Below are 25101 nucleotides of genomic sequence, written 5' to 3' on the forward strand. Positions count from 1 at the left end.
TGTTTCTGAGATGAAGACATGTCAAATACGGCCTGTGAAAGCTTGGGATTTCTGGCATCCTGAATGTATCCATATGGTAGCCTGGGGGGGGCTACTTCAGAAGAACGGAAAGGTAGGGAAACCACACCTGATATTTAAAAAGGGGGCTATGAGAATCACAGTTGCTCTTCAGTGGGCTGCCTTCTGAAGATATTTTACCATCAAAGGAAATGGGGGATGAGCATAAAGAAGCCCCAAGCACCCAGCCAACACCATACTGTACCCTAAGTGACAGCCCCAGATGGGGAGCCAAGTCTTAACACCTGCTGCACTTGGTATTAGATGGGGAAGCAAACAGATAACACAGAGCACCCCAGCTGAGGTTGTCAAGGCAGAATGCTGGACTTCCCTGGGATGTACATTGCCACCAGAAACTGCTTAGAAGAAATCAACCACTGCCAAACCCTCATGGCCTCTTGACCAAGAGGACACGACTGTGTTACCCCCCCCCCCACACACACACACTTGTTGAGATACCATAAATGTAGATGTTCGAGTGTATTCACTGTTGCAGTCCTAACCAATGGGTTATCGTCTCCCAGTAGCTCTCGATCGGCCAGAATACCAAAGGTAAGTAAATATGACGTTGGTTGTAAAGGACAAAAGGAGGTAGCCGATGTCACTTCCTCAGTCTTTCTTGCCATAACAGTCAGGAGTCCCCAGAAAACAAGGCTGACGCCAAAATAAACTTTGGCAAATAAAACCAGATTCAGCATGTACCTTAGGAAAGGAGAACAGGAAAAGACCAAAAAAGGCGGAAGGAGGGAGGGAAACCAGGACTGCAACAGTGAATACACTCGAACATCTATATTTATGGTAAGTGTACACAACTGTACTATGTTCATCGTGTTTCACTGTTGCAGTCCTAACCAATGGGTTGATTACCAAAGACCTGAGACAAGGGAGGAGGCACCAACAGAATCAAGGATTGGATATAATGCCCTGCAGAACAGCAGTGGCAAACTCTGCCCTGGCTCTAGAAAACAAAGGCAAATTATAATGCTTTGTGAAAGTGTGAACAGAAGACCATGTGGCAGCCTCTAAAATGTCTTTAGTAGGGACACCCCTTAAAAAGGCTGCAGAAGTGGAAGCTGCTCTTCTGGAGTGAGTCCTAACCCCTTGAGGAGGAACCTTGCCATGAAAGGAATAACAAAGTAATACAATGTGCAATCCACTTAGAAATGGTTTGCTTAGAGATAGCTTTGCCCTAAGCTTCAGGGGCAAAACTGACCAATAACTGTGCTGATTTCCGACGGTCTTTAGTCCTGTCCAGGTAAAACCTGAGCTGTCTGTGCACATCAGGAGAATGTAGGATCCTTTCACCTCTATTTCAAGGATTAGCAAAGACAGTAGGAAGGCGTATGGGCTGATTAAGACTCAGGCTAGAAACCACCTTGGGCATAACAGAGGGATTGGTATTCAGAGACAATCTGTATGGAAAATAAGAAAAGGCTCCACAGCCATCAAAGCCTGCAGCTCCGAAACCCTCCTTGCTGAAGTCATAGCCAAAAGGAAGGCAATCTTCCAAGAGAGAAACTTTAAATCTGCAGTGGCAGCTGGCTCAAAAGGAGGAAGAATGAGTTTCTCTAGAACAAAATTAAGATCCCAGGCTGGAGTAGGTGCCCTTCTGGGAGGTTTTAAGTTGCAAGCACCTCTAAGAAACATTTTCATCAGGGGATGAGAGAAAATGGGTTGCTGAAAAGAACAATGAGCAGAAATGGCTGAAGCATGGATCTTTGACAGAGGAAAATGAAATAACACCCTAAAGCAAATTGGCCAAGTATTCCAGGATCAGAAGAAGAGTAGGCTGAGAAGAAGATTCCCCTCTAGCCAGCATCCAATGAGAGAATCTTTCCCATTTGCCAGCGTAGGACTTCCTAGTGCTAGGCCTCCTGAAGTACATTAATCACCTGCTGTGAAAGGGAAGAAGAAATGGATTGATTCATACAATGAGCCATGCTGCCAAATGGAAAGACTGAAGATGAGGATGTAGAATGTTTCCCTCTTCCTGAAACAAAAGATCTGGTTTCAGAGGAAGATGCCACGTAGAAAATTGGGAGAGACTGTAAAGCAGTGGATACCAATGCTGTCTGGGCCAGTCTGGAGCTATGAGAATAGCCCTTGGTCTTTCATCCCTTATCTTCAATAATACTCTGGGAAGAGGAGGGAAGGCATAAACTGACAGAAGCGTCCAAGGGAAGAACAGAGCATCCACTCTCCAGGCATTGCTGTGATGCTGTCTGGTGCAAAAAAGTGGTAAAAAGTGGTTGTCTGGGGAGGAGAAAAGATCCACCTGAGGAGTGCCAAAATGTTGAATGATGCTGTAAAAAAGACTGCTCTGTTCAGTTGCCACTCGTGAGGATCCAGGGTCTGTCTGCTCAACTGGTGTGCCAAAACACTGTCTCCCCCTGGAAGAAACTGAGCTAGGAGATGCAGGCCCAAGTATGCTGCTATGGAGCAGAGAATCATGCTCTGTCTGCACTGGGGGGTAAGAATGAGTCCCTCCTTGTTTGTTGATGTACCACATGACTCTGGTGTTGTCTGTCCTGACAAGCAGAGTTCCTGGAGAAAGAAGATGCTTGAATTGCTAGTAAGGCCTGCTGAACTGCCATCAACTCCTTTATGTTTATGTGCAGGTGCCTCTGCTGGGTGATCCAACGTCCCTGTATACATTTGCCATCTAGGTGAGCTCCCCAGATGTTGCCCATGGTAAGAACTTGAATGGGAGGAGATGGGCGAAAAGGCATGCCCTTGTTTTGTAGACAGGCTGACGCACACCATAGGAACTCTGTCTGCAGACATCAAAGCAGAGGAATTATCATATCCAGGTCCTGTGTGTGTCGACACCAAAGGTTCTTGAGGTACCATTGCAATTTCCTCATATGAAGTCTTGCATATGGAATCATGAGAATGCAAGAGGCCATGTTGCGGCTTGCCAAATCCTTGAAGTAAACTGAAAGAGTTGCCTACTTCTCCTGGGTGAGATGCATCATCTGGGTGGCTGTGTTCAGACTCGCTCCCAGGAATGTTATCTCGTTGGATGACACCATTTTTGATTTTTCCATGTTGAAAATGTAACCCAGAGAAGAGTCTTTACAAATTCCAGATCCTTTAACAGCTGTTCTTGAGAATTTGCTTGGATTAGACAGTCGTCCAAGGATGGATAAATCTGAATTTTCTTCTGCCTGCAAAAAGCAATGACTGGAGCTAGACACTTTGTAAAAACTCTGGGAGCAGTATATAAGCCAAAGGGCAGTGCAGAGAATTGATAATGTTGTTTGGCCACTCTGAAACAAAGGTATTGCCTGCAACTTTCCCTGATAGGGATGTGCAGATAAGCTTCTTTGAGATCCAAACTTACTAGCCAAGAGTCCTTGTCTAACATTGGTAGCAACTGATGCACAGTGAGCATTTTGAACTTTGGAATTACCCAGAAAGTGTTCAGAATGGATAGATCTAGGATAGGATGCCAGGTGCCTTCTTTTTTTGGCACTACGAAAAGTCTGGAATAGAAGCCCTGGCCTACCTGCTGAGCAGGAACGGATTCTATTGCCCCCAGATGTTAGAGACATTTGCTTTTCTACTTCTGCCCTTTGGTTTGGAGGAGTGTCCGGGAATCCTTTGGGTACTAGAAAGGTGTGGAAAGAAAGCCTGTGACCTAGGGATACAGTTCTGTGTACCCATTTGTCGTCTGTGATGGTGGCCCAAACATTTGTAAAAAAGGCCAACATTCCCCCTAAAGGATTCTCTGGGCACACAGGAACAGGTAGAAGTTGGACAGAGTCATTGAGAATGTTTGGATTGAGATGTAGGCTTAGAACTGCCCGCCTTGAAAGTGGAAGCATGCCAACGCTTAGGCCTTTGAGGGGTAGCCCCTTGCCCTCTAGAAGGTTTGTAACCTCTAGTCCTAGAACAGTTCTGTCTGCTGGTATCAGGAAACATCCAACTTTTAAGAAGGGTAATTCCTGCTGAAATGAGAAGGTTGAACTTGCAGAAAATCTTTAACTGTTTAAATAGACTTGGCCTTATCCTCCATCTTTTTGAGCACTTCCTCTGCTTTGCTGCCAAAAAAATTGTCCTTATGTAAAGGTACATCTAAAAGCTTAGATTTGACAGGCTCTGGAAGGGGCTGCTTCCTGAGCCAAGCATGCCTTCTGGTAACAGATCCAGTAGCTGCAGCCCTGCAGGAAACTTCTAGAATGTCAAAACCACAATGTAAAGAAGGTTTATTGACAAGACTGGCAAAATTCAGCAAATACTGCATATCCTTACTCTCTGCCAAAAGAGGCACACTTGCAATATTTGACTTAAAAGCCTCCAAGGTGTGCTGCTGATACTTAAGCATATGAAAAAGGCAATTATTAGACCTAATAGCAAGAGTGGCAGAGGTATACACTTTTATTCCACCTATCTAGGTTCCTAGATTCCCTGTCGGAAGGAACAGGATTCTTGGTAACAGTGGCCTTAACTCCTTTAGGCCCTTGAGAAATAAACTCTGGGTCATCTAGCGGATTCCTAAAAAGAAACAAATGAGAATCAGGGACTCTATGGTACCAGTCAGGTTTCCTGGGAATAGGGAGGAACTGTATTTGGAGTCAAGGAATTTTCCAGAAAAACATCAACCACTTCCAACACTGGAGGAACAGCCAGAGGCTTATGCTGAGGCAAATCCAAAAACTCCCTGATCCTTTTCTTAGATTGGGGATAATCCTGGCATTCCCATTTAAAATGCTCCCTAAGAGTATTCAAAGTATCACCAGAAGAGAAATCCTCTGGAGGAGAAGCAGAAGGAATGGATTCCTCTGCATATGAATCCTCAAAGGAGAAAAAAACCTGAAACTTCCTCTTCATCAGCAGAAATGTTACAAGTATCAGAACACGAACAAGACAAAGCCTCAGGAGAGACATCCCTACCCCTTTTTGGAGTAGGAGGCTGTGAACCCCTAATAAGAGTCAAAGGGTCATCAGCCATTTTAACCATTTGAGAATGAGGGAAACGAGAGGAAACTGGAGCCTGTTTCTTCACAGGCTTACGACTTGGAAGATTTACCTGCAAGTCTGAAGGACTCGGGAGGCCTGGCCACCAAAGTAGTGGCAGAGGATGTCAGTATGAGCTTGCTGTCCGAACGAAGAACAGAGGCCTCGGACACTGGAGCCAGGCTAGCTGGTCCGGATCCAGATAAAGAGGCAACAGGTAGAAGGTCAGAAGACAAAATGGAAGGCGGAGGCCCAAGGGACTCTTAAATGGTCTCAACAGAGGCTTGCGGTTGAAAAGCCACGGACTGCAGGGGCTGCAAAGGTGCCTCACTGGCTACCACAAGACTGACGACCAACTTATCTGAAGACATGACCTTCTGAAGCCTGTTGCGGTCCTTGTCCTTACGCTTCTTAAGGATATCCAAAGCCTGAAGACCAGCGGACGCCATACCAACAAACTTAGGCCACACTCCAAAATGCTTAGCTAAAAGCTTAGCCAGACGATGAATAGTATGCGGATTAAAAGAAGCACAGAGGTCACAATCAGGAACGTCGTGGTCAAGGCCTAGACAAACAATACAAAAGGAATGAAAATATGTGGAATCTGCTTTCCACAGGTAAGACAATTATGGACTTTTTCTGACATTCGTTAAGGCAAGAAGAGAGGATCCCCAACGGGGTACTTAGATGTAGTTGACTTCAACTCTGTAGTCTGAAACCAAAAAGGTAAACTGCCGACCGGCACTCATGTAAAAATGCGTCTGCTTCAGGCTCCACTGCAAGGAAGACTGGAGAAGTGACGTTGGCTGACTCCTTTTGTATCGGACGTTCGGACGTCCTTTACAACTGACAGCCGGTGTCATATATACTTACCTTTGGTATTCTGGCCGATCGAGGGCTACCGGGAGCCGGATAACCCACTGGTTAGGACTGCAACAGTGAAACACGATGAACATCTGCCATACTGTCCATCTGTATTGAAATCACACCTCTGGGAAGGGGGGTCCTAAAAGCCATAGAATGCAAGCAGGACCACCCTCATCTCCAGAACACTGACGTGAATGTGGAACTCCACAGAAGACCAAGATCCTTGAATAATTCTCCCTTTGAAATGTACCCCCATCCCCAAATTCAGGTGAGAGGCATCCATGGTGACCATGGCAGAGGAATCTGGAAGAACAAATGGTCTCCTCTCAGTTAATAAAGGAGACTGCAACCACCAACTCATCTGATCATGACATACCTTTATCAATCAAATGGGAAAATCTATGGGGGTGCGGCAAGAAAGACCATGGCACAGGTAAAGTCCATTGCAGAGCCCTCATATGATATCTGGCTAAAGGAACCAATCCTATGAATGCTGCCATATGACCTACAAGTTTCATAACTGCATGAGCTGCAGGCTTTGAGGTTGCAAGCATCAACAAAGCCTGAGCAGGAACTCTGAACTCTAACTCGGAAGCCTGGCAATTTGACTGTATCCAAGCGACAACCTGAACAGGCTGAAAGCTTGACTTTGGGTAACTGACTAATGTTTAAGTGGTCACACAGCTGGAGTAAAGTATCCCATGCCATGATCAACGATGCTCTTGTGGGAGCGGTAAGAAGCCAATTGTCCAGATAAGGAAAGGACCTGGAATCCCTGCAGCTGGAGCTACACTGCAAACATTGCCATGCACTTGGTAAACACCCAGGGGCTGTGGTGAGACCAAATATCAGGGCCCTGAACTGGAAATGATTGCCCCCCAGCAGGAAGTGCAAAAACCTCCTGGAGTGCCTGTCTACCTTGTAAGATGGTAGATGACTTTGAGGTCCAATGAGCACATCCAATCACGCTTCCTCAGAAGAGATAAGATGGACTGTACTGCAACCATCTGGAACTTGGTCTTTTTCACACACTGATTCAGTCTGCTTAAATTCAAAGCTAGCCTGAGGTCCTTGATCATTTTTGGTACTAAAAAGAATCTGCAATAGACCCTGGATACTTTCTGCTCTAGTGTAACCTCTTGGATGGCTTGGTTTGTGAGTAGGTTGTGAATCTCTAAAACTTCATGCAGCCTCTGACAGGGTTGAACATCTGGGAGATGCTTTTGAAGAAAGTCTGGAACCTCTGAAAAGGGAGTAGAGTAATCCCTAGATATGACTCAATACCCATGCGTCCGAGGGGATGGCTTCCCAAGCTTTTGTTGAAGAGCGAAGTGACCTCCGACTGCTTTTAGAGTAGAACAGTTAGGCAACTCTTCTGGGTTGCTGATAAAAGGCCCTTCAGAGAATGCCACAGAAAAACCCTGACTGTGGACCAGCCCCGCCCTGCAGGCTGTGTCCATTGTTACCAGACTCCCCCCCCCCCCTCCCCCCAATCCTCAGGTGGAAACCTCTAACACAGCATCCTGGGAAGACTGATTGTGATCTTCTGAAAGAGAGGCACTTACCCCCCCCCCCTCTTTTGAAGGGTGGCAAAACGCACTCCTACTGCGGAGACAGCATCCTCCTGTCTTCCTATCTCCTCGTGAGAGTATCTTCAGCTTTCGATCCGAACAAGGAAGAGCCATCAAACAAGGCATTGACAAAGGACGCCTTGAAGCAATCCGCAAAGTTGCATAAATGCATCCAAGTGTGGCACTGCATGGCAATGCCAGAGCCAGCTGCTTGTGACACTCCATCAGTTGAGTTTGAAATACGCCTCATGGAAGCACTTGCTGCGTCTTGACATTCTTTTACACTTCGGACACCAAGTCTTGTCTTGTCAAGTGTGAGGAGTGCTCTCAGAGAAAAAATGGCTGAGGCACAGGAGCGTTTCCCTGTAACAATCCAGAGCCTAAGACTCTATTTAAGGGATGTACCAAGGAGCTCTCATCCAAATTCTCCTTTCTGGTGGCAGCCTACACCACAACAGCATCTAGAACCATACCCTTACTCCAATGCATGCAGTTCTTTGGAGGGCGGTGCAAGAACCTTATTCAGCTTTTTGGGGATAGGCTCCACCATGCTGGTTTCCTTCCATTCCCCCTAGGACACCAGGTCTATAACGGTGCCTGGAGTGGGAACCACCCAAGGCATGGATGGGCCTATACCAAAGGCTTCCAAAAATACAGACTCCTCTGGAGAGGGGGCTTTAATAACTCAGCCTCCATATTGATGAAGCAGCTCCAAAAGGTTGCCAAAAGAGTAATCTCACAGAGTCTTAGGGGACCCTTCACCTTCCTCGAGGTCAGTATCTTCAGTGAGAAACTCCTCCGGGAAGTCAAGGTGCTTCCTATTGCACCTTTTCTTCCCTGAAATCTCCCACTCCAACAAAACCGGCGGTTTTGGGGTGCCGGAATCTCCACTAAGGTAGCAGAATGGATACCAGCTAATGCAGGGTTGTCCAGGAGTAGACTTATGACTGGTAGCAGGCCCAGATAAAGAAAAGGACACCAGCTAGAGAAACCTGATCCTTCTAAGAGAAGAATATCCTCTCTACAACAAACGCTGAGGTGGAAGCTGCCCTCTCAGAGTCAAGGGACCCAGCACCTGAAGGTATCAGAGACGGTCCTGACCCAGAGGGAGCCACACCTTATCTCAACATCAAGAGTGGAGCTCAGCTCTCCAAAGCTGAAGCTCTGAGCAGCAGAGAAAAATGCAAAGCAAGGAGAGTCTACCCCCAACCCAAAAACTCCTACTTTGACACCACAGTTCCAAGGTTCGAACAGCCTCGAAGAATTTGGAGATGATGTGACCAAGGAACAAACTGGAGCTGAAGATGGCCAAGCCATTGGATGCGACACAGATGGTGGGATTGCAGCCGGGTCCTGAAAACCTTGGAACCAAGGGGGCCAACGGAGGAAGCCATATAGACTGATCCAAAGGTTCAAGGACTGGACCTGGACCTAAAGAGATAAGGCCTAATTACATCTGAAAAAAAGGACCTCTTCAGCTGCTTGAAGTCCAAAGCTTTAATGCTGCCCACTGACCTTGATGGCTGGACAGAAGCTGCCACCGACAGGAGCTTGGAGGGCCATTTGGAGGTGGATGAGCCTGTTATCTAACCCAAAGGAAGTTTGGAGCCACGTAAGATTTCTGCCAAAAATGTCTCATTAAAAAAGAAAGACATTGTGTTCTAATATCAGTTAGTTGACAAAACAAATCAACCTGCTTTATATTATACTAGGATTACTCGTATGTCAACATGGTTATGGCACAATGGGAAATGACACGTGCTTTCAAACAATATTTTCATTCTGCTCAATGTTTTACAGGAGGTTTGTGGATGACACCATGTTGGTATGGGCTGCTACAACTGATGATTTAATAAAATCTGTAGACTATTCACACACCACAACCACCTTTTTGAGGTTTACTTTTCTGTACTCATTTAAAGAACCTGACTTTTTGGATGTTACAACACAGAAGGATAATGCGAATATATTTAACACAAGTTTGTACAAGAAGTCATGACGTAAAAATTATTATATAGAACCAGTATACATCCAAGTTATGTACTTAAGAACATTATTAAAGTACAAGGGATAAGGATAGCCCGGACTTAAAGAGCTAGTCAAATCTGAATGTGATATGGATGTTTTAACAGGTGACTTTGTAGATAGATATTACAGTTCTACAGAAGTGGACTTTATGAGAAGGGGGACAAAAGTTCTTAGACATGATTGAACGAGACCTTATTTTTCTGCACAGAATTGTGAGGAGCTTGACAGTAGAAAAGCCAAGATGCGATAGGTCTCGGTTCCAAAGTTTTATACAAGTGAACCCTGTGGTACTCCAGTGACGAGTGGAGTACCACAGGGTTCGGTCCAGGGTCCTCTCCTGCTCGGCATCTACTTCTCTGAAGTGCAGGCCAACACAGAAGATCTTTGGCTAACAAAGTTCACAGATGACTGCAAACTGGGAGCCATAAAAGAATCACCTAATGATGTAGACATTCTACAAAAGGGCATCAAAGAGACAGATGCTTGGTGTCAAAGTCATGGCCCCAAGCTCAATGCCAAGAAGTGCATTGTCATCCCCTTTGGGAAAAACTTGGTACCCATGAACTACCACATAGGCAGTAGCTCACTAAACACAAAGTGTGATAACAGACCTCGGGACACAGGTGGACAGTAGTCTCTCCTTTGATAACCACATCGCCACAGTAGTCAGGCAATCCTATGTGGCACACCTCATCACAAAAGGGTTCTCCTTTAGAAAAAAGGAGGTCATTGTTCCTCTCTACTTATCCCTCATCAGACCCATTACAGAGTACAAGACACCTACAACAATTGGAAGGGCCACAGAAATACCTCACTATGAGGATTACCGTCCTCAAACAAATGCCATACGCAGACCGTCAAAAAACTCCAGCTCTACTCCATCGCATATCACCTACTCAGAGGTGATCTCTGCCTAACATACAAAGCTATATCAAACCCAGAGCTGTTGGACATGTTACACAAAGAAATCCCAATCTCTCCAAACCACATTATCCAGGGACCTACATCTTGTCACCACAATAAACAGAACATACTGGAGGTATAGATTCCTGTCCCAGAAACTTTCCATACCCTGGAACAAACTACCCATTCTTGTCAAGCTCCTCATTGACCCTCTAAGAAAAACCTTGACGACTGGATGGGAAAATAGAAAATTCACCCCGAAGATCACTTCTACAGCACTGCTTGACAGGGGCACAGGAAGATAATTTTCTTAGGTAACGGAAGCCAAGGAACCTTTTTGGATAGGCTTATATAGGCCAGAGGGCTGACAGCCTAGTACCTACCTATGACACTGACAGAATTTGTGACCTCATTAGAAGGATGTTTTGTCATAATATGAATTGAAAGACGTAGGAAAGATGTAAGAACTCGACCAGGCACCTTTCTGTGTCGGTCATGCAATTATTGATAATATGTAAACAGTGACGTGTTACTTAAGCATCCAAATACACATCTTGGGTTTAGGTTTGGTCTTGAGGCTGACTGTTCCATCAGAAATGTAGTTTTTCTTGCACACAGTTCAGCATTCAGCTACTTCTATGTTGGAAAGACTAGCGGATCATTGAGGGAACGCATGCAAGAGCATATCAGTGAAATCTGCAAGTTAGATGAGAAGAATGCACATGCAAAACGTGAAAGAAATGGGGTGATGTGCATAGATTCACCTTTATATTAACTGATTTATTCATAGGTGAGTAGACATTAACAATAGGCTTGAGCAAAAGGAACTAAAATGGATTACGTTTCAAGCTGATAAAGGTTGCGTCTTTAATGTTGATGTCCCTTTAAGATCGGTCTTCGTGTCATGTGATCTGTTCAGATGACTGACACAAGGTTACATAATTTCCTCTAATGCTGCTTTGCATCTACTATGTACTAGATAGGATGTTGATTAATCATGTGATTTTTTGAATAGTTTTAACTGTTTTTGATAGTATTTAAAAAGCGCAACACAGATTGACGCTACTCTCCTCAATAAACGCTTTGACACCATCCAAACAATCCTACGTACTAATTCTAACACTTCTTTTCTGCCTAACCCTCTTAACCCTCTGAGCAATAATCTATACTCTTTACACCCAGTCTCTACTTCGTACATCAGATCTCTTCTTCATAAGCGTAAGCCCTGCTCTCCCCTCCACTAATAACCTACCTCCCTCAAACTTGCATCTGACTCAATAGCCTATCCAGTATCTATCTTAATCAATAGCTCAATTCAGGAATCCAATGTCTCTCTACCCTATGGAAATCCTTTTTCACTATTCCCCTGCATAAAGGTGGAAACTCTACAGACCCTTCTAACTACTGTCCCATAGCCATCCTATCCCCCCTCTCTAAGATCCTAGAAAAATGTATACACACAGCTTCTCAACCATCTCCTCCAGAACAACCTACTCATTCCTACTCAGCATGGTTTCCGTTCTAACTATAGCACAACCACAGCTCTCTTATCCTTCATGCATACCATTGCCGAGGCCCTAGATAACAAACTTGTATCTTCTGTCTTCCTTGACCTTTCCAAAGCCTTCGATACTGTCTCCCATTCTCAACTGCTATCCAAACTTGCAAATCTAAAAATTTACCTTCTTCTTCCCTTGCCTGGTTCTCCAGTTACTTATCCTGCAGGCAGCAATCTGGCAAATGGCTTTCCTCTACTTCTCCATTTATACCTGTCCCTACTGGTGTAACACAAGGGTCCATCCTGGGTCCCCTCCTATTAAACGTTTTTACAACGATCTCTACACATCTTGCAAAGATTCCTCTCTCATCCAATATGCGGACTACTCAACCCTCATATCCACCACTGACACTATCTCTGAACTTCACACTCAAACTCAACATGCATTTCTATCCACTCAACAGTGGCTGTCCAGCAATCTACTCATTCTCAACCCGAAAGACTAAACCTCTTACTCTTTCTTCCCCAGCCTCTCATCACAAATCCACCTTTGCTAATACATCCTCTAACAAGACTATAATCCAACCCAAAGCTCACACAAAACTCCTTGGAGTCGTCATTGATGATGAACTCAAATTCAATCTTCACTTGTTCCAATGTATAAAAAAGATGCAACAGAAACTAGGTTTATTGTATCGCAATAAAACATTTCTCACCTCAAATGCTAGACTCTCCCTTGCTCAAGCCCTGCTCCTCCCCTCCCTCCTATATGCAGCACCAGTGCTCACTAACATCCAAACTACAGCCTTAAACAAACTTCAACAAACCTACCATAAAATAGCTAGGTTTGTTACAAACTCTCCTTACAATTCACATCACTGCCTTGCCCTAAACTCACTCCAGTGGCTTGAACTCCCCCAACTTCTACTTCTACCTCAACTTCAGATGCTACACTGTAGTCTTCATAAGCCTTCATCCTGTCCTGCCTCTCCATTCATCTCTACCTATAGCCCACCTTGGACTCTCTGTACCTCTAAACCAGCAACTACTGCACATTTACCACCCCATAAAACTGTAAGCAAACACCTATACAAACATTCCATTGCCCAAGCTTGGAACAAACTTCCTTTAGATATACGTTCCATCATCCACCCATCACACTTTAAAGAAAAACTCAAAACTCATCTACTTATCTTCACAACTTCCCTTGTCAAGCCCCACCCTAAGTGCCACTCTACTATACCTCTCTTCTTCCCTCTCCTTTGCATCCAAGTACTTCTTTACTATGGTCATACACTTTGTGTCTTTTGGCTTTTCCCGGTTAGGGGTCGCCACAGCGGAACTCCGGTCCGCTAATGATTGGTAGTTGATTTTTATGTGCCAAGTTACCAGCCCTGACGCACAACCTTCAATGAAGGTACGCCCATTCACGCATGTCTCCACACAAAAGACGCTCTAGCTAAGAATCGAACAGGAAAGATATTAAAATTAATACTGTTGGTCAAAACTCTTCTTTTACATATGCAAATATATTTGTTTCACTGAAAAAAGATGTATGGTCTGTATGCATTGCTATTCTATTGTTTAACTCTTTTGTATAACAGACTGCTGTTACTTTTTTTTTATTGCAAAGTTGTGACTTTCTGTAATTCTGTTCTACGTATTGGAGCTTTTCTCCTTGGGTCTTCGCTGAAAATGGGCCACATGCCCAGTTGGACTAACCCGGTTAACAAATGTCAAAATAAACTGAAGAAGCGACATTTAGTAGGTGTGTAAGCACTTACCTTTTAATAAAACTCTGTTTGCTGTGTTTGACTTGCTTTGTTTAAAGAATTGCTGGTTCTTAGCAAGTTGTTTACCTTGTTGCAGTTTTTTATAAGTTTCCAGTCATTTTTTCCTCAAGTATTAACTTCTAACTGTGTAGCATTTACACATCATACAAGTTTTGAAAATTATTCACAAAACTGCCAACCCATGGTCCTTACAGGGCTAGAAGAATGGAAGTGAAAAATGGATGACAAATTGCAATCATTACCTCCATGTACCCTAGCAATAGGTTCATAGGTTCATACTAGGCTATCTGCCCGAGGGCATTTACAAGCCTAGCCCATCGTTTTGTGGCTTACGCCACCCCTTTAGTATGGGGAACTATACCCATTATTTTGCTGTGCTTCTGTCGAGCAGTGACACTGAGGTAATCCCTGGGGTATATCTGCGATCTCCCATCCATTGGTCAAGATTTCTCTTGAACAAGGCCAGCGAGGTGCTCTGCCTCACATGTACCGGGATTTTGTTCCACAGCATAGGGAGTCTTTGGGTGATGAATCTATCCCTCCAGCACGTCCTATTAATAGCCGTGTCGAGGTTTAAGTCTCCCGCCCTTGTGGCTCTGATGGATCTAGATTTTTGAGGTGAAGCATATTCATCAAATCTGGGTTTGACATGGCCTTGTATGTTAGGCAAAGGTCACCTCTGAGCAAGCGGTGGCGACTGAATAGAGCTGGAGTTCTTTCAGTCGGGCAGCATAGGACAGATTTTTGAGACCCTTTATCCTTTTGGTGAGGAACTTTTGTGGCCTCTCCAGCTGCTGCAAGTGTCGGGTCAGATACATCCCGAATGGGGCATTGTACTCAATCATTGGTCTGATGAGTGATGAGTAAATGGAGACTATGACCTCCCTTGATCTAGATGAGAATCCCTTCATGATAAGGTGGGCAATGTAGAAGGTCTTCCTAACTACTTTAGCTACATGGGTGTCGAATGACAGACTACTATCAACCTGGGTCCCCAGGTCCCTGATAACTTCTTCTGTGCTCAGTGGATTGCCACCTATTTGGTAGCTAGGGGTAACCTTGTTTTTCCCAAAGGGTATGACTATGCATTTTTTGGCATTTAACTTCAGGCCGTGGCTCTGGCACCAGTTATCTGTTTCTGTGAGACCCTTCTGAAGGATATCTGTGTCAGATGTGTTTTCTACTATGGCGCCAGTTTGCAGTCATCTGCAAACTTTGTCAGCCATAACCCTCCTGTGTTTGCTTGTACTTCGGAAAAGTAGATGCCAAACAAGAGTGGGCCCAGGACTGAGCCCTGTGGGACATCACTTGTGACAGGCTTTGAGTCTGACATGGCGCCAGCAACTCTGACCCTGTGGGTTCTGTCACTCAGCCAGTTTGCAACCCATCTTGTGATGTATGGGTTAACATTTAAGCTGATGAGTTTTTCAATGATACCCGAGTGGGGTATTGTATCAAAGGCCTTAGCCAGATTGAGGTAGGCTGTATGGACTGCCTTTCCCTCGTCAATGGCTTTGGTGACTGTTTCGAAGAAGTCAACCAAGTTTAAAAGGCATGATCTGCCTTTGACAAAGCCAAACTGGGTTGGATCCAAAGTCTGCAAATTCCCTATGTCTTTATTTATGAGGTCCATTATGATCCTCTCCATGGCTTTGCAGATAAGGCTTGTCAAGCTAATGGGCCGGTAATTTCCAGGGTCGGTGGAGGCACCGCCTTTGTGAAGTGGGACCACAGTTGCAGTGCGCCACTCCTGGGTGCGTATCCAGAGGTAAGACTTTGATTAAACAGCTGTCCTAGCTGTGGGTTTAATTCCTCATTGAGTTCGTGGAGCACACAGCCGGGGACACCATCAGGTCCCATGGATGCTGTGTTTTTGCTTTGGAGAGAGCAGTTCTCACTTGGGCTGGAGATGTTTGGGGGGCTGCAATCATTTGGTATAGATATCTCTCCTTTTGGGGGGGGGGGAGTTTGCACTGAACCTGTCAGCCAGTATGTTGGCAATGTCTGTAGGATCAGTAATCTTCACATCATTTTGAACTAGTTCTGAGCAAATCTGGGAGTTTCCTCCTAGGTTTCTAACATAGCTAAAGAAGGCCTTATGATTGTCTTTTGAGTCTTTAGCTATTTTTCTCTCGAAATTTGCTTTGGATGATTTTATGAGAGCTCTTAGTTTTTTACTTATAGTGATCAAGGGTGTCTTACCTTTTAAGGATTTTGCTCTATCTTGTAGTAGCTTCCTCCTTTTATTGTAGAGTTTGTTTATGGCTGGGGTCCACCAGACTGGACGCTTGCCTTTGGTACTAAGAGTCTTTGTTTTGTTTGGGATTGCCTTATCCATGCAGTCCTGCAGGTGCTGGTAGAAGGTGTTTGTAAGTGATTCAGCGGCTTGAGTACTGTTTTCCATGGCTCAGGAGCCTTAAAGGAGACCACACTAGTCTTTAGAAGTGTGAAGTCGGCTTTTGAGAAGTTCTTTACTGTGGTCTTTTTGATTTCAGGAGGGGGTGGGATGAAGACCTCCAGCGAGATTAGTTTGTGATCTGATCTCACCAGTCAGCGGTATACTTGCGGTGTTGAACATTGTGCTCCCATGTTCGTGATGATGAGATCAAGTATGTTATCTCCTCTTGTGGGGATGGTGACTAGTTGTTCCATGGCATTTGAGTTTATGAATTCCAGGAACTTTTGGGCTAGGGTGTTTGGGCTTGAGTAGTGTTCCCAGTCTATATTAGGGTAATTGAAGTCACCTAGTATGATGGTGTTTGGTGATACATTTATCCCCTCTAGTGTTTTCAGGAAGGCCATGTGAGGTTCCTGAGTTTGTGAGGGTGGCCTGTAACATGCTACAATTTGCAGAGCAGTCTTGCCTATGGTTAATTGCACCTGGATGGTCTCCGATGCATCGTGCGTTGCCACCAGTCTTGAGGTGTGGGTGTCCTTGATGAATATGGATACCCCCTCCTTTCTTGGTATTGTCCGGATTTTGGGGCGGAACGCATGATATGAGGTAAAACCTGATAGCGCTGGGGTGCTCTCAGGAGCCTTGAACCAGGTTTCTGTCACAGCACAGACATCGATGTTCTCCATACTGAGAAGGGCCTCAAGTGCGTGCATTTTGAGATTTAGACTTCTGGCATTGAGCAGCATTACCCTTAGTTTTTTTCCTTTTTTGTGTTCTAGGGTGGTAGGTTTAGAATTTGAGCCTTGCCTAAAAAAGGCACTATGGGGGTGGCAAGAGCCTTTGCCAATATCTGGAATCCCAGGGGTGACAGGTGCAAGCCGTCCCTTGCGAAGCAGAGTGGCTTGTCCAGCATGTCATCCCAGGCAGACAGATACTGGATCCCCTTTGAATGACACCAGTGTTTAAGCCAATTGTTAAAGCTGATCATCTTATCTCTGTATTGTGGCATCACTCTTGGTGAAGGTAGGATACTGCTCAAGGTCAGGGTCATACCTGCCTGGGCTACATAATCAGAGAGCTCCTCAATGTCTCTTTTCATGTAGTCCAAGGAGGTACGTCTCAGGTCGTTTACACCAGCGTGGACAATGACTGAATCATATTTGTACTTGCTGTTGAGAGACCTGAGTGCTTGCGTTATGTGGCGGATTCTAGCGCCCGACAGGCAGCTTACTGTGACCTTCTCCTTACTCAGTCTGGTGAGCGGGACGTCAGTGTGTCTGACTATGGAGTCACCAATGACTAGTGTGTCTGGCATTGTGTTTGGCCTTAAGGGCTGTGACTGTTTGACACTCTGACTGTGAGGTCTATGTGTTGCAGGTGTTGTGTTCTGAGGTGGTGGTTGTTTGGGTGTCTGCTTTGGTGGCCTCTGCTGTTTTGGTAGATTTTTGATCAGAGCCTCCGAGTATGTCTTTGTGTGTTTATGTGTATGATTTGAGGTTGTAATGGTGCTATGTGAGACTGGGTCTATAGTGTGTGTGGTAACCTTCTCGTCCTGACTGGTCTTGCCAGTCCTGTGTTGAGAGAGCTCAGCCTCCAGTTTGGCCGTATAGTTGCATCTCTCGCATGTATTTGTGTTTTGTGGGAGGAGGAGAGGGTTGTCTGTGTACATGAGGCAATTGTAACATTGCCTCAGTATTCCCAGGTTCACCAGCTGAGCAGGAGAGGACACTAGCAACTGATCCCTCGACATGCTAGAAGGATAGACAAAAACTTTAAAAAAGATTCAGGGGGACGTGGGTGACCGAGAAATGGGGGGTTACCTTTTTGGGGTACTATCTATGACAAGAGTGCCGTATCAAGGTAATAAGTACTGTAGGAGCAAGTGCTAGGTTTAACAGATAGAGAATAGTCTACTTGGAGTCAAGTGGAGATGATCTTTTTAGTTATAGGATACGCTGATTAGATCAGTAGTATAGTTCGAGGAAGGTAGTTTTAAGGGAAAATTTGAAGAGTGGACTTTAGGTAGCCCGGATAGTTTAAACCTGCCTAACCGGCGCTGCCCTAGTGTGCAACAGTGGCAGCTCCGCGCTAATGCACGTTTACCGCGTTTTATACCAGGGGGCTGGAAAAGCTAGAAACTGGCCCAAAACGACCAATAAACTACTAGTTACTGGCTGAAACCTCACAAAACTGGACAAAAGGCAGCTCAATGCTTCCCACTCCCACTGGTAAGCAAGGTAACTTCCTCTCCCCCAAATAAGGCAAGGAAACAGTACACAGGAACTACAACCAAAGCCCAGGAATCAGCAACTCTGAAACTGGACTAAACTAGTAAAGCAGGAAAAACAAGAGATATTTTTTTCTTTTTTTTTCACAAAACAGGCAGAAACAGGTACAGCAAACACTTATAAATGCTATGAATCAGCTACTACAGCTTACACAGAAGAATTTGCTACAAATACAGTCAAATAGTAACAAACAAGGATTCCAAGTGCAATATTAAGTTAAATGCAGTAAAAACAGCTTGTCAACATAGTCGTCTAAATGCTCCTTTGAGTTTCTACCATGAATTGGACAATGCAGGAAAAAATGTACTACTCAATAATTTTAACATCAAGAAGAAAAAGAGAAATCTTACCCTCTGTAGCAGTTTATTACGATAGTATTCTACTTGCTGCTGTAAAGTCATGCCTGGTTTCCTGGGCTTTTTACCAGATTCCAGTTCATCTTGAAATTTCATAACTTTTAACTATATTGAAATAAAAAATATTTATACTTCGATAAAATTAAACAACTTTAGTTACTAGTGCACAATTCTCTACAGAAGGACCATGTGGCACCCCATCTAAAACTTCAGCTTATTACGTTAAAAGGATAACTTGTTAAACAGAAACAGAGTTTTTAAAACATCCTCCACTGCCATGCATCCAAGTGGTATACAATTTAAGAAAACAAGATACCTACCATAACTCTAGAAGACTGACATCACCTTATTCAGCATGTAAAGACAATCAAAACATCCACTGATGACATGGTGTTCCTGCTGAAGGACCATCTCCACCCCACCCTCTGCTGGCTGCATATGACTGTACTGTTCATACTAAACCGTCGTTTAAAGAGGAGGATGCTTTCCTCATCCGCCTCACCAATTCTTTTCTGCCACAGGTTCAAAGGAAGCTCTGATATAGGATCCAAGAAGAAAGTTCAAGGGCTTCGGAAGGAGAAGGCATCTTCCAAGAACTCTAGAAATAACAAATATGCTAATGATGTGGTCTTTTAATGAATACCAAAAATGGTAACTACTGAGAGCAGCTGTACTTGGGTCTTCATACACCTGTGAGACGGCCTAATACAAACGTTGCTCTGTTCAGGACACGAACTCAGGACTGATGAGACTGCTACAGCTCTGATAGATCATTAGCACCATTACAACTTTATGAAATGCACTTTTTTTGCAATTGCACATAAAATACACTAGGTACACCATTAAGTTAAACTGCAGAATAAATTCAGATTACTTTTCCCACCTTCTCCTCTACTACTTTGGGACTCTAAGCATGTTGCTTAATGCAGATGATCATCCATCACCAACCTCACAAACTGCTGTGGGACTACCACCTGTGGCAAACTGTCACATATACTCATCTGCTGACTAAGGCTTTCTTCAAAAATATCTTGCACACTACTAAAGATAAAAGGGCTTCTGGCACATAGCAATTTTCCTATAGTCTAGCACTGAAGAAACTCAAGTACACCTATATCACCATCAGTTGCTGCAGCTTTGGTCTGGACACTTGTAAGTGATGCATCAGAAATATCTGCATTGCAGATAGCACTAGTCAGCATAAGTACTGTAGATTTTTTTCTGCTGGCACCAAAATCTTTCTTACAAACTCACTGTTACAGCACCTGCAGTACATACAAACTGGCAAACCTGTCTTGCGTATACTGTATGCAAGTCTCTGCTACTGCTTCTATGCTGCTTTATTTTTCTGCATTCAGAGAGTATTTATTGCGTATGAAATGCATTTGTTTTAAATTTACAGTAGGATTACAACAGTCAGCTGTCATTTGTTGGTATTCACTCTTCTGTAAACTAGACTTAAGGTTTTTGTAGCTGTAATCACACAATGCATCCGAGAGTGAGAACCGTCTGTGTTTATCATTTTGTGGTTGCACATTATTCCCAGATCTTCAGTGTAAATAAACTGTAGGAAAAGATCACTGGTACCAGCAATATAATAAAAATAACAAATACATGCTTATAACAGCTTATTTCTAAAGAGAACCCTACAATGAGTTTATTTTCTCTGGCCATTAGCAATGGGCATCTTTTTTTTGGAAGATTCCAAGCTCAATGTTACATGCATTCCCTTCATGATTCACAAGGTTATATCACACAAATTCAAACAGTGCTCCTCTACAATGAAATACCTTCCTGCAAATTAAGAAAAATGAAGATCTAGCACTCCCACTCCTACCAAGTTATATAGAAGAATATAAATGCATAATAGCCAGAAGTAAAACAGAAATCAAACAGCAAAGTTATACTGGAGAGACAGAAGGTATCCCTGATCCATTAAGGATTGTCCTCTTCAAACAGCAATGGATATTTATCTATTGTCCTTTCCTTGGCAAAAAGGGACGAAGTCCTGTATATGGTACAAATGACAAGTCTAAGCACCTGCCTTGACGCTGAAGAAGCAAACAGCGGATAGAAGTGGAGTGACGAGGCTTATGTCTGGGACTTTATCTCATAGGAAGAGTACAGATAGTTGCTGGGCACATTCAACATCAAGACTCAACACAGATACAGAACCTGGAATGAGAACCACTCTCACCAAAGCTAACAAGATCAGGTACAGATAACCCTTCCTAGAAAAAGGGACAACTAGCACAGGAAACATGCCTCAACTCCTTTGCTCAAGATTTTTGGACAAAGTCAAAAATAAAGGGAGAAAGGCCTGAAATAAAGGACATATTTTAATTACTCTAATGTACGTAAAAAGTTAACTGAACAGGTTTTGCATAAGCATGCATTTTCTAAACAGAAAATTAATATTTTATGTCTGGCATTACCGATGGATGTTCTACAAAAAAAGAAGCATGGGAGTGAAACCTCTCTAACCTAGATTGGGCAGCTTCTGCAAGAGTCCTCAAAATAGCTAGATACTCCAAGGTGGCTTTCCTGATGGATACCAACGGAAAACCAAGAAGTTCCCCCATGACAGAATTCCAGCCACAGGAATCCCAATACAAGTACCCTAGAGAGGGCATTTGAAAATGGAATCTCCTCCAAATTATCAAACCAGCTTTGTCCCAAGCTTCCAACCCTGAAGGAAGAAGGCACAGTGAAATGCAAATGCCACTCTCATCAGCAGACTGGCAACTCAGCATGAGACTAAGACCACAACAGAGGTCCCCACAAAACTGTGTGCATGTGTGTGCGGGGAGTGGTCAACCCAGGACTCTCTAAGTGTCCAAGACAAAAGTTAAAGCCCTCATGCCCTGCAAGGAGGCTAGGACCTAACCAATCAGAAGAGAAATCTCAATCATCCTGGAAGATGTCCTCCTCCTAAAAGAGAAACAGCCTTCAATGCCCACCAGGTATTCATGTCTGGTAGTGTATCAAACCTCCATCACATATTAACCTGCAGAACATTAGAACAGAGCAACTAACAGTAGGCACTCTTGTGCCAAATTCAAAAGGGTGACTCTCACAGTTCCATAAACTGGACAGCCACACAACCCTCACCCCGCAACCCAGAAATACCAAGTCACAGAGGGTAGACTAGACCAGAATCCTTAAGAGAATCCATCTGGCACAGGGGACTGAGTTAAGCAGTAGGTTCTCAGTCATGCACCAACACTAACTGCAGGGACTCTTCCTCCTTTTGGAAGAGTGACACTGCAAACGGTGACAAAGGGATGTTTAAAAGAGGATAGATGATGCACTATCAAGGAATGCAATATAAAAAAGTGCAAGCCTTGCTTGAAAAGCTTCCTGCTGATGGGGAAACTCAGCAAAAACCTGTCCGATTCATCTAGCAGGGGAAAGGATGGGGGCGAGGTGGGATGATCTCAGTCATGCCATCAAACTGACAGAAGTAATCTGCCATCCTAGGAGCTGCTGCAACAGAGTGAGGGTGCCTAAAAGCTTCTAAGACAATGAAATTGGGAACTATGGTGTGACAATCTCGAGGGGGATGATGCAGGTGAGCAATGTATGTATTTACTCTGGTCCTGACCTTCTTGGCTCCATAGTCCAGGGTATGGTCTCCACTCCTTAAGGAAACCTCTAAAAGTCTTACAGGCCACCTTCTACTACTTCCTCAGTTAAGTCCTCCCTATGTCTTTCTAAGGCAGAGATGGATAAAATAATGAGAAAATTTGTGAGAACACAGATCCAGATGGGGGTCTTGCCATCTCTGTCACCCATCGGATCCATGAGCCTTAAACCTTCATTTTATTCTGTTGTCATTCCTCCTCCGATCTGACCTGCTATGTAGGAGCACTCCGATCTTAGATGTCAGAGGGGAACAGTCAGATTTGAAGATGCCCCTATCTTCCACTCTGGCGACTTCCCCGATCCGATCGGCTCCTACCCCCCCCCCGGGAGTACAGTGTTTTCCAGATCTGAAGCGTCGGATCTGAGGGGTTGACTTTGACTCTGAAGTTTTCAGAGCCATCACTTCCACTCTGGGCTTTACCATTGTACAGATCGGCTCCTACTTCTCCCTCGAAGGGGAGAGTCGGGAGGGCCTTAGATCATCTGCACTGAGAGTCTGTGCCGCGGTTAGATTATCCTCTGCTTCTCCTGGTCCTTTTGCCTTCGAAGTGGTGGAGAGGGTTTCTCTCACTCCAGAGCAGTTTCAACTCTTCCACCTTTGGATCCAATCCCTGTTCCCTGTTTGGATCCTGTTTCTGAGCCTACTCATAACTACACGTCAGGGGCAGCCAAGTCCATGAGAGCTTCCAAGTAATTCGCACTAGGGAACTCCCTGCTTCTTCCGATACCTGCCCTGAACATCCCACAGAAGAGGTTCCTCAGAAAACGTCATGCAAGAGGTGGCACTTGGATTCTTCTGCAGGAATCCCTCACAGAAGACCCCGATTTTAATGAAGGGGAAGGGTCACTTAGGTCTCCATGTTTGAAGACATCTTGGAGATCCTTCGCTAGAAAGGTGACTGGCCTTCCAAGGAGGAATCTGTGTTCTTGGAAGCCTTCAGGTCTGGACCATTTGCATCTCGAGTTATCCCCCACCCCACCCCCACCCACAAATGAGCATATAGACCTGGTCTCCTGCAGGGCATGGAAGGAAATGGACTCCGTGGCCCCAATCCCCACATGCCTGACAAAATTTTGAGTGCTCCCTCTGACAGACAACACTGGACCAAGAGGATCCCTGTAGATGCCATGGTCTTTGCGACAGACACCAAAAAGGAGCTGGCTGAGCAGAGCTCCACTGTCCATCCCCTTAATAGGGAGACTAGGGTGTTGGATAGGTTTAGGAGGCGAGTGTATGCTTCAGTGACCTTTGCCTTACGTTCACTGAATTACCTTACATATATTACACTAGGTTACAGAGGGACTTGGTTAAAGAACTCTAACTCTCCCCTCTGAGTCAATGTCCGTCTGTAGAGGAACAAAAGTAATTTTCCTCACAACTGGCCACTGCAGTCCATTAGAAACGCATCCATGAGGCTAATCTCTCACGCAGCTGAAGGTTCTTCATGGGCGGCCAGTTCAGGCATAACAATTAGAAGGCATGCCTTAATGCAGTTGTGTGATTTTCCGAAGCCCTGCCAGACATCATTTATCATCGGTCCCTTTGATGGAACTTCTTTATTTGGGCTCTAACAGTTAGTGACACTTTCCTGCAGGGAAGAAGATGAAAAGACTTTGGTGTGGGAATCCACTTTTCTACTCTGCAGAGACTTTTTTCTAGGAATCAACGTGGTAGTAAAAAGATGTGGTTCCGGAAATCTCAAGGACCTTTCCAATAGTCAGGTGGAGACTTTTACCCCAGAGTCAGAGGGGAAAACAGCTACAATGGAAGACACTCCCCACATTGTAGAGGGGTCCGCAGAATCAAATGTCTTGAGATTCCTTCTCTGACAGATATTTTCTGCACTCCAGTAAGGTTGTCTTGCTGTCCTTCTCTGGAGCAGTCGGGAACACTTGAAATTGCTCCTAAAAGCTTTGATAGCCATCACAAAAGATTCATGGGTGCAAAAGATCATATTCAGAGGATATTTCATTCATTTTATTTACAAGTTCCCTAAAAGAATATAAAATGTTTCCCCAGTGTTCCACCCAATCAGTGGGAGTTAGCAGCTTTAGAGGTTCAAAAGCTGCCGGACTAGAGAGCCATCCAGGTCATCTCCCTAGACCAAAAGGAACCAGAATTTACTCAAGGTTCTTTTTAGTGCCAAAGAAAACAGGGGACCTGAGACCCATTTTGGATCCAAGTTATCTAAACCAGTTCATAAAGAATTCTAAATTCCAGATGGTCATGGGTTTAGTCCATTCTGCCTGTCCTATCAGAAGGATGACTGGATGTGCTGTATTGATCTTCAAGACCTGTACTATAACTTCAAAGTGAACAGGTGCTCTTGAAGATAACTTCAGAGCTCTTTTCCCCTAGAAACTGTTGCTATTCAAATGGGCAACATGTCAGTAGTTCAGTACATTAACAAACAGGGGGGAGCCAGATCTTACCCCCTTTGCTAAGAAGCAGTGAGTTTGGCAGTGGACGATCTCCTTCAACCGCTTTCTTTTAGTGATGCACATCCCGGGGTTGTCCAACATCTTAGCAGACAGGCTCAGCAGGGCCATAATTATCCCTCACGAGTGGTATCTCAGTTGTTTTCAAATACGATCTTGCACAAGTGGGGTTATCCGTGCTGCGATTTACTCACCTCTCCCCTCAACAACAAATGCCCTAACCCGCCCCCCCGGACATTCACCAAGAGGTGCTGTAGTCAACATTTGGCCCTCTGGTCTCCTTTATGCTTACCCTCCCC

At 44.5% G+C, this 25101-nt stretch overlaps 1 protein-coding gene across 1 annotated transcript in view; it reads right to left on the reverse strand.

Moving 5' to 3' along the window:
* LOC122789862 (U2 snRNP-associated SURP motif-containing protein-like) overlaps positions 1-25101 on the reverse strand; it is a 1539784-nt gene that overhangs the window by 186353 nt on the left and 1328330 nt on the right. The window contains exon 20 of the mRNA XM_044057296.1: positions 18713-18823. Within this exon, the coding sequence (XP_043913231.1) occupies positions 18713-18823 (111 nt within the window). The remainder of the gene's footprint in view (positions 1-18712; positions 18824-25101) is intronic.

The sequence above is a fragment of the Protopterus annectens genome, chromosome 15.part0 (assembly GCF_019279795.1).
Source record: "Protopterus annectens isolate FY-2018-M chromosome 15.part0, PAN1.0, whole genome shotgun sequence".
Classification (NCBI taxonomy): domain Eukaryota; kingdom Metazoa; phylum Chordata; order Ceratodontiformes; family Protopteridae; genus Protopterus; species Protopterus annectens.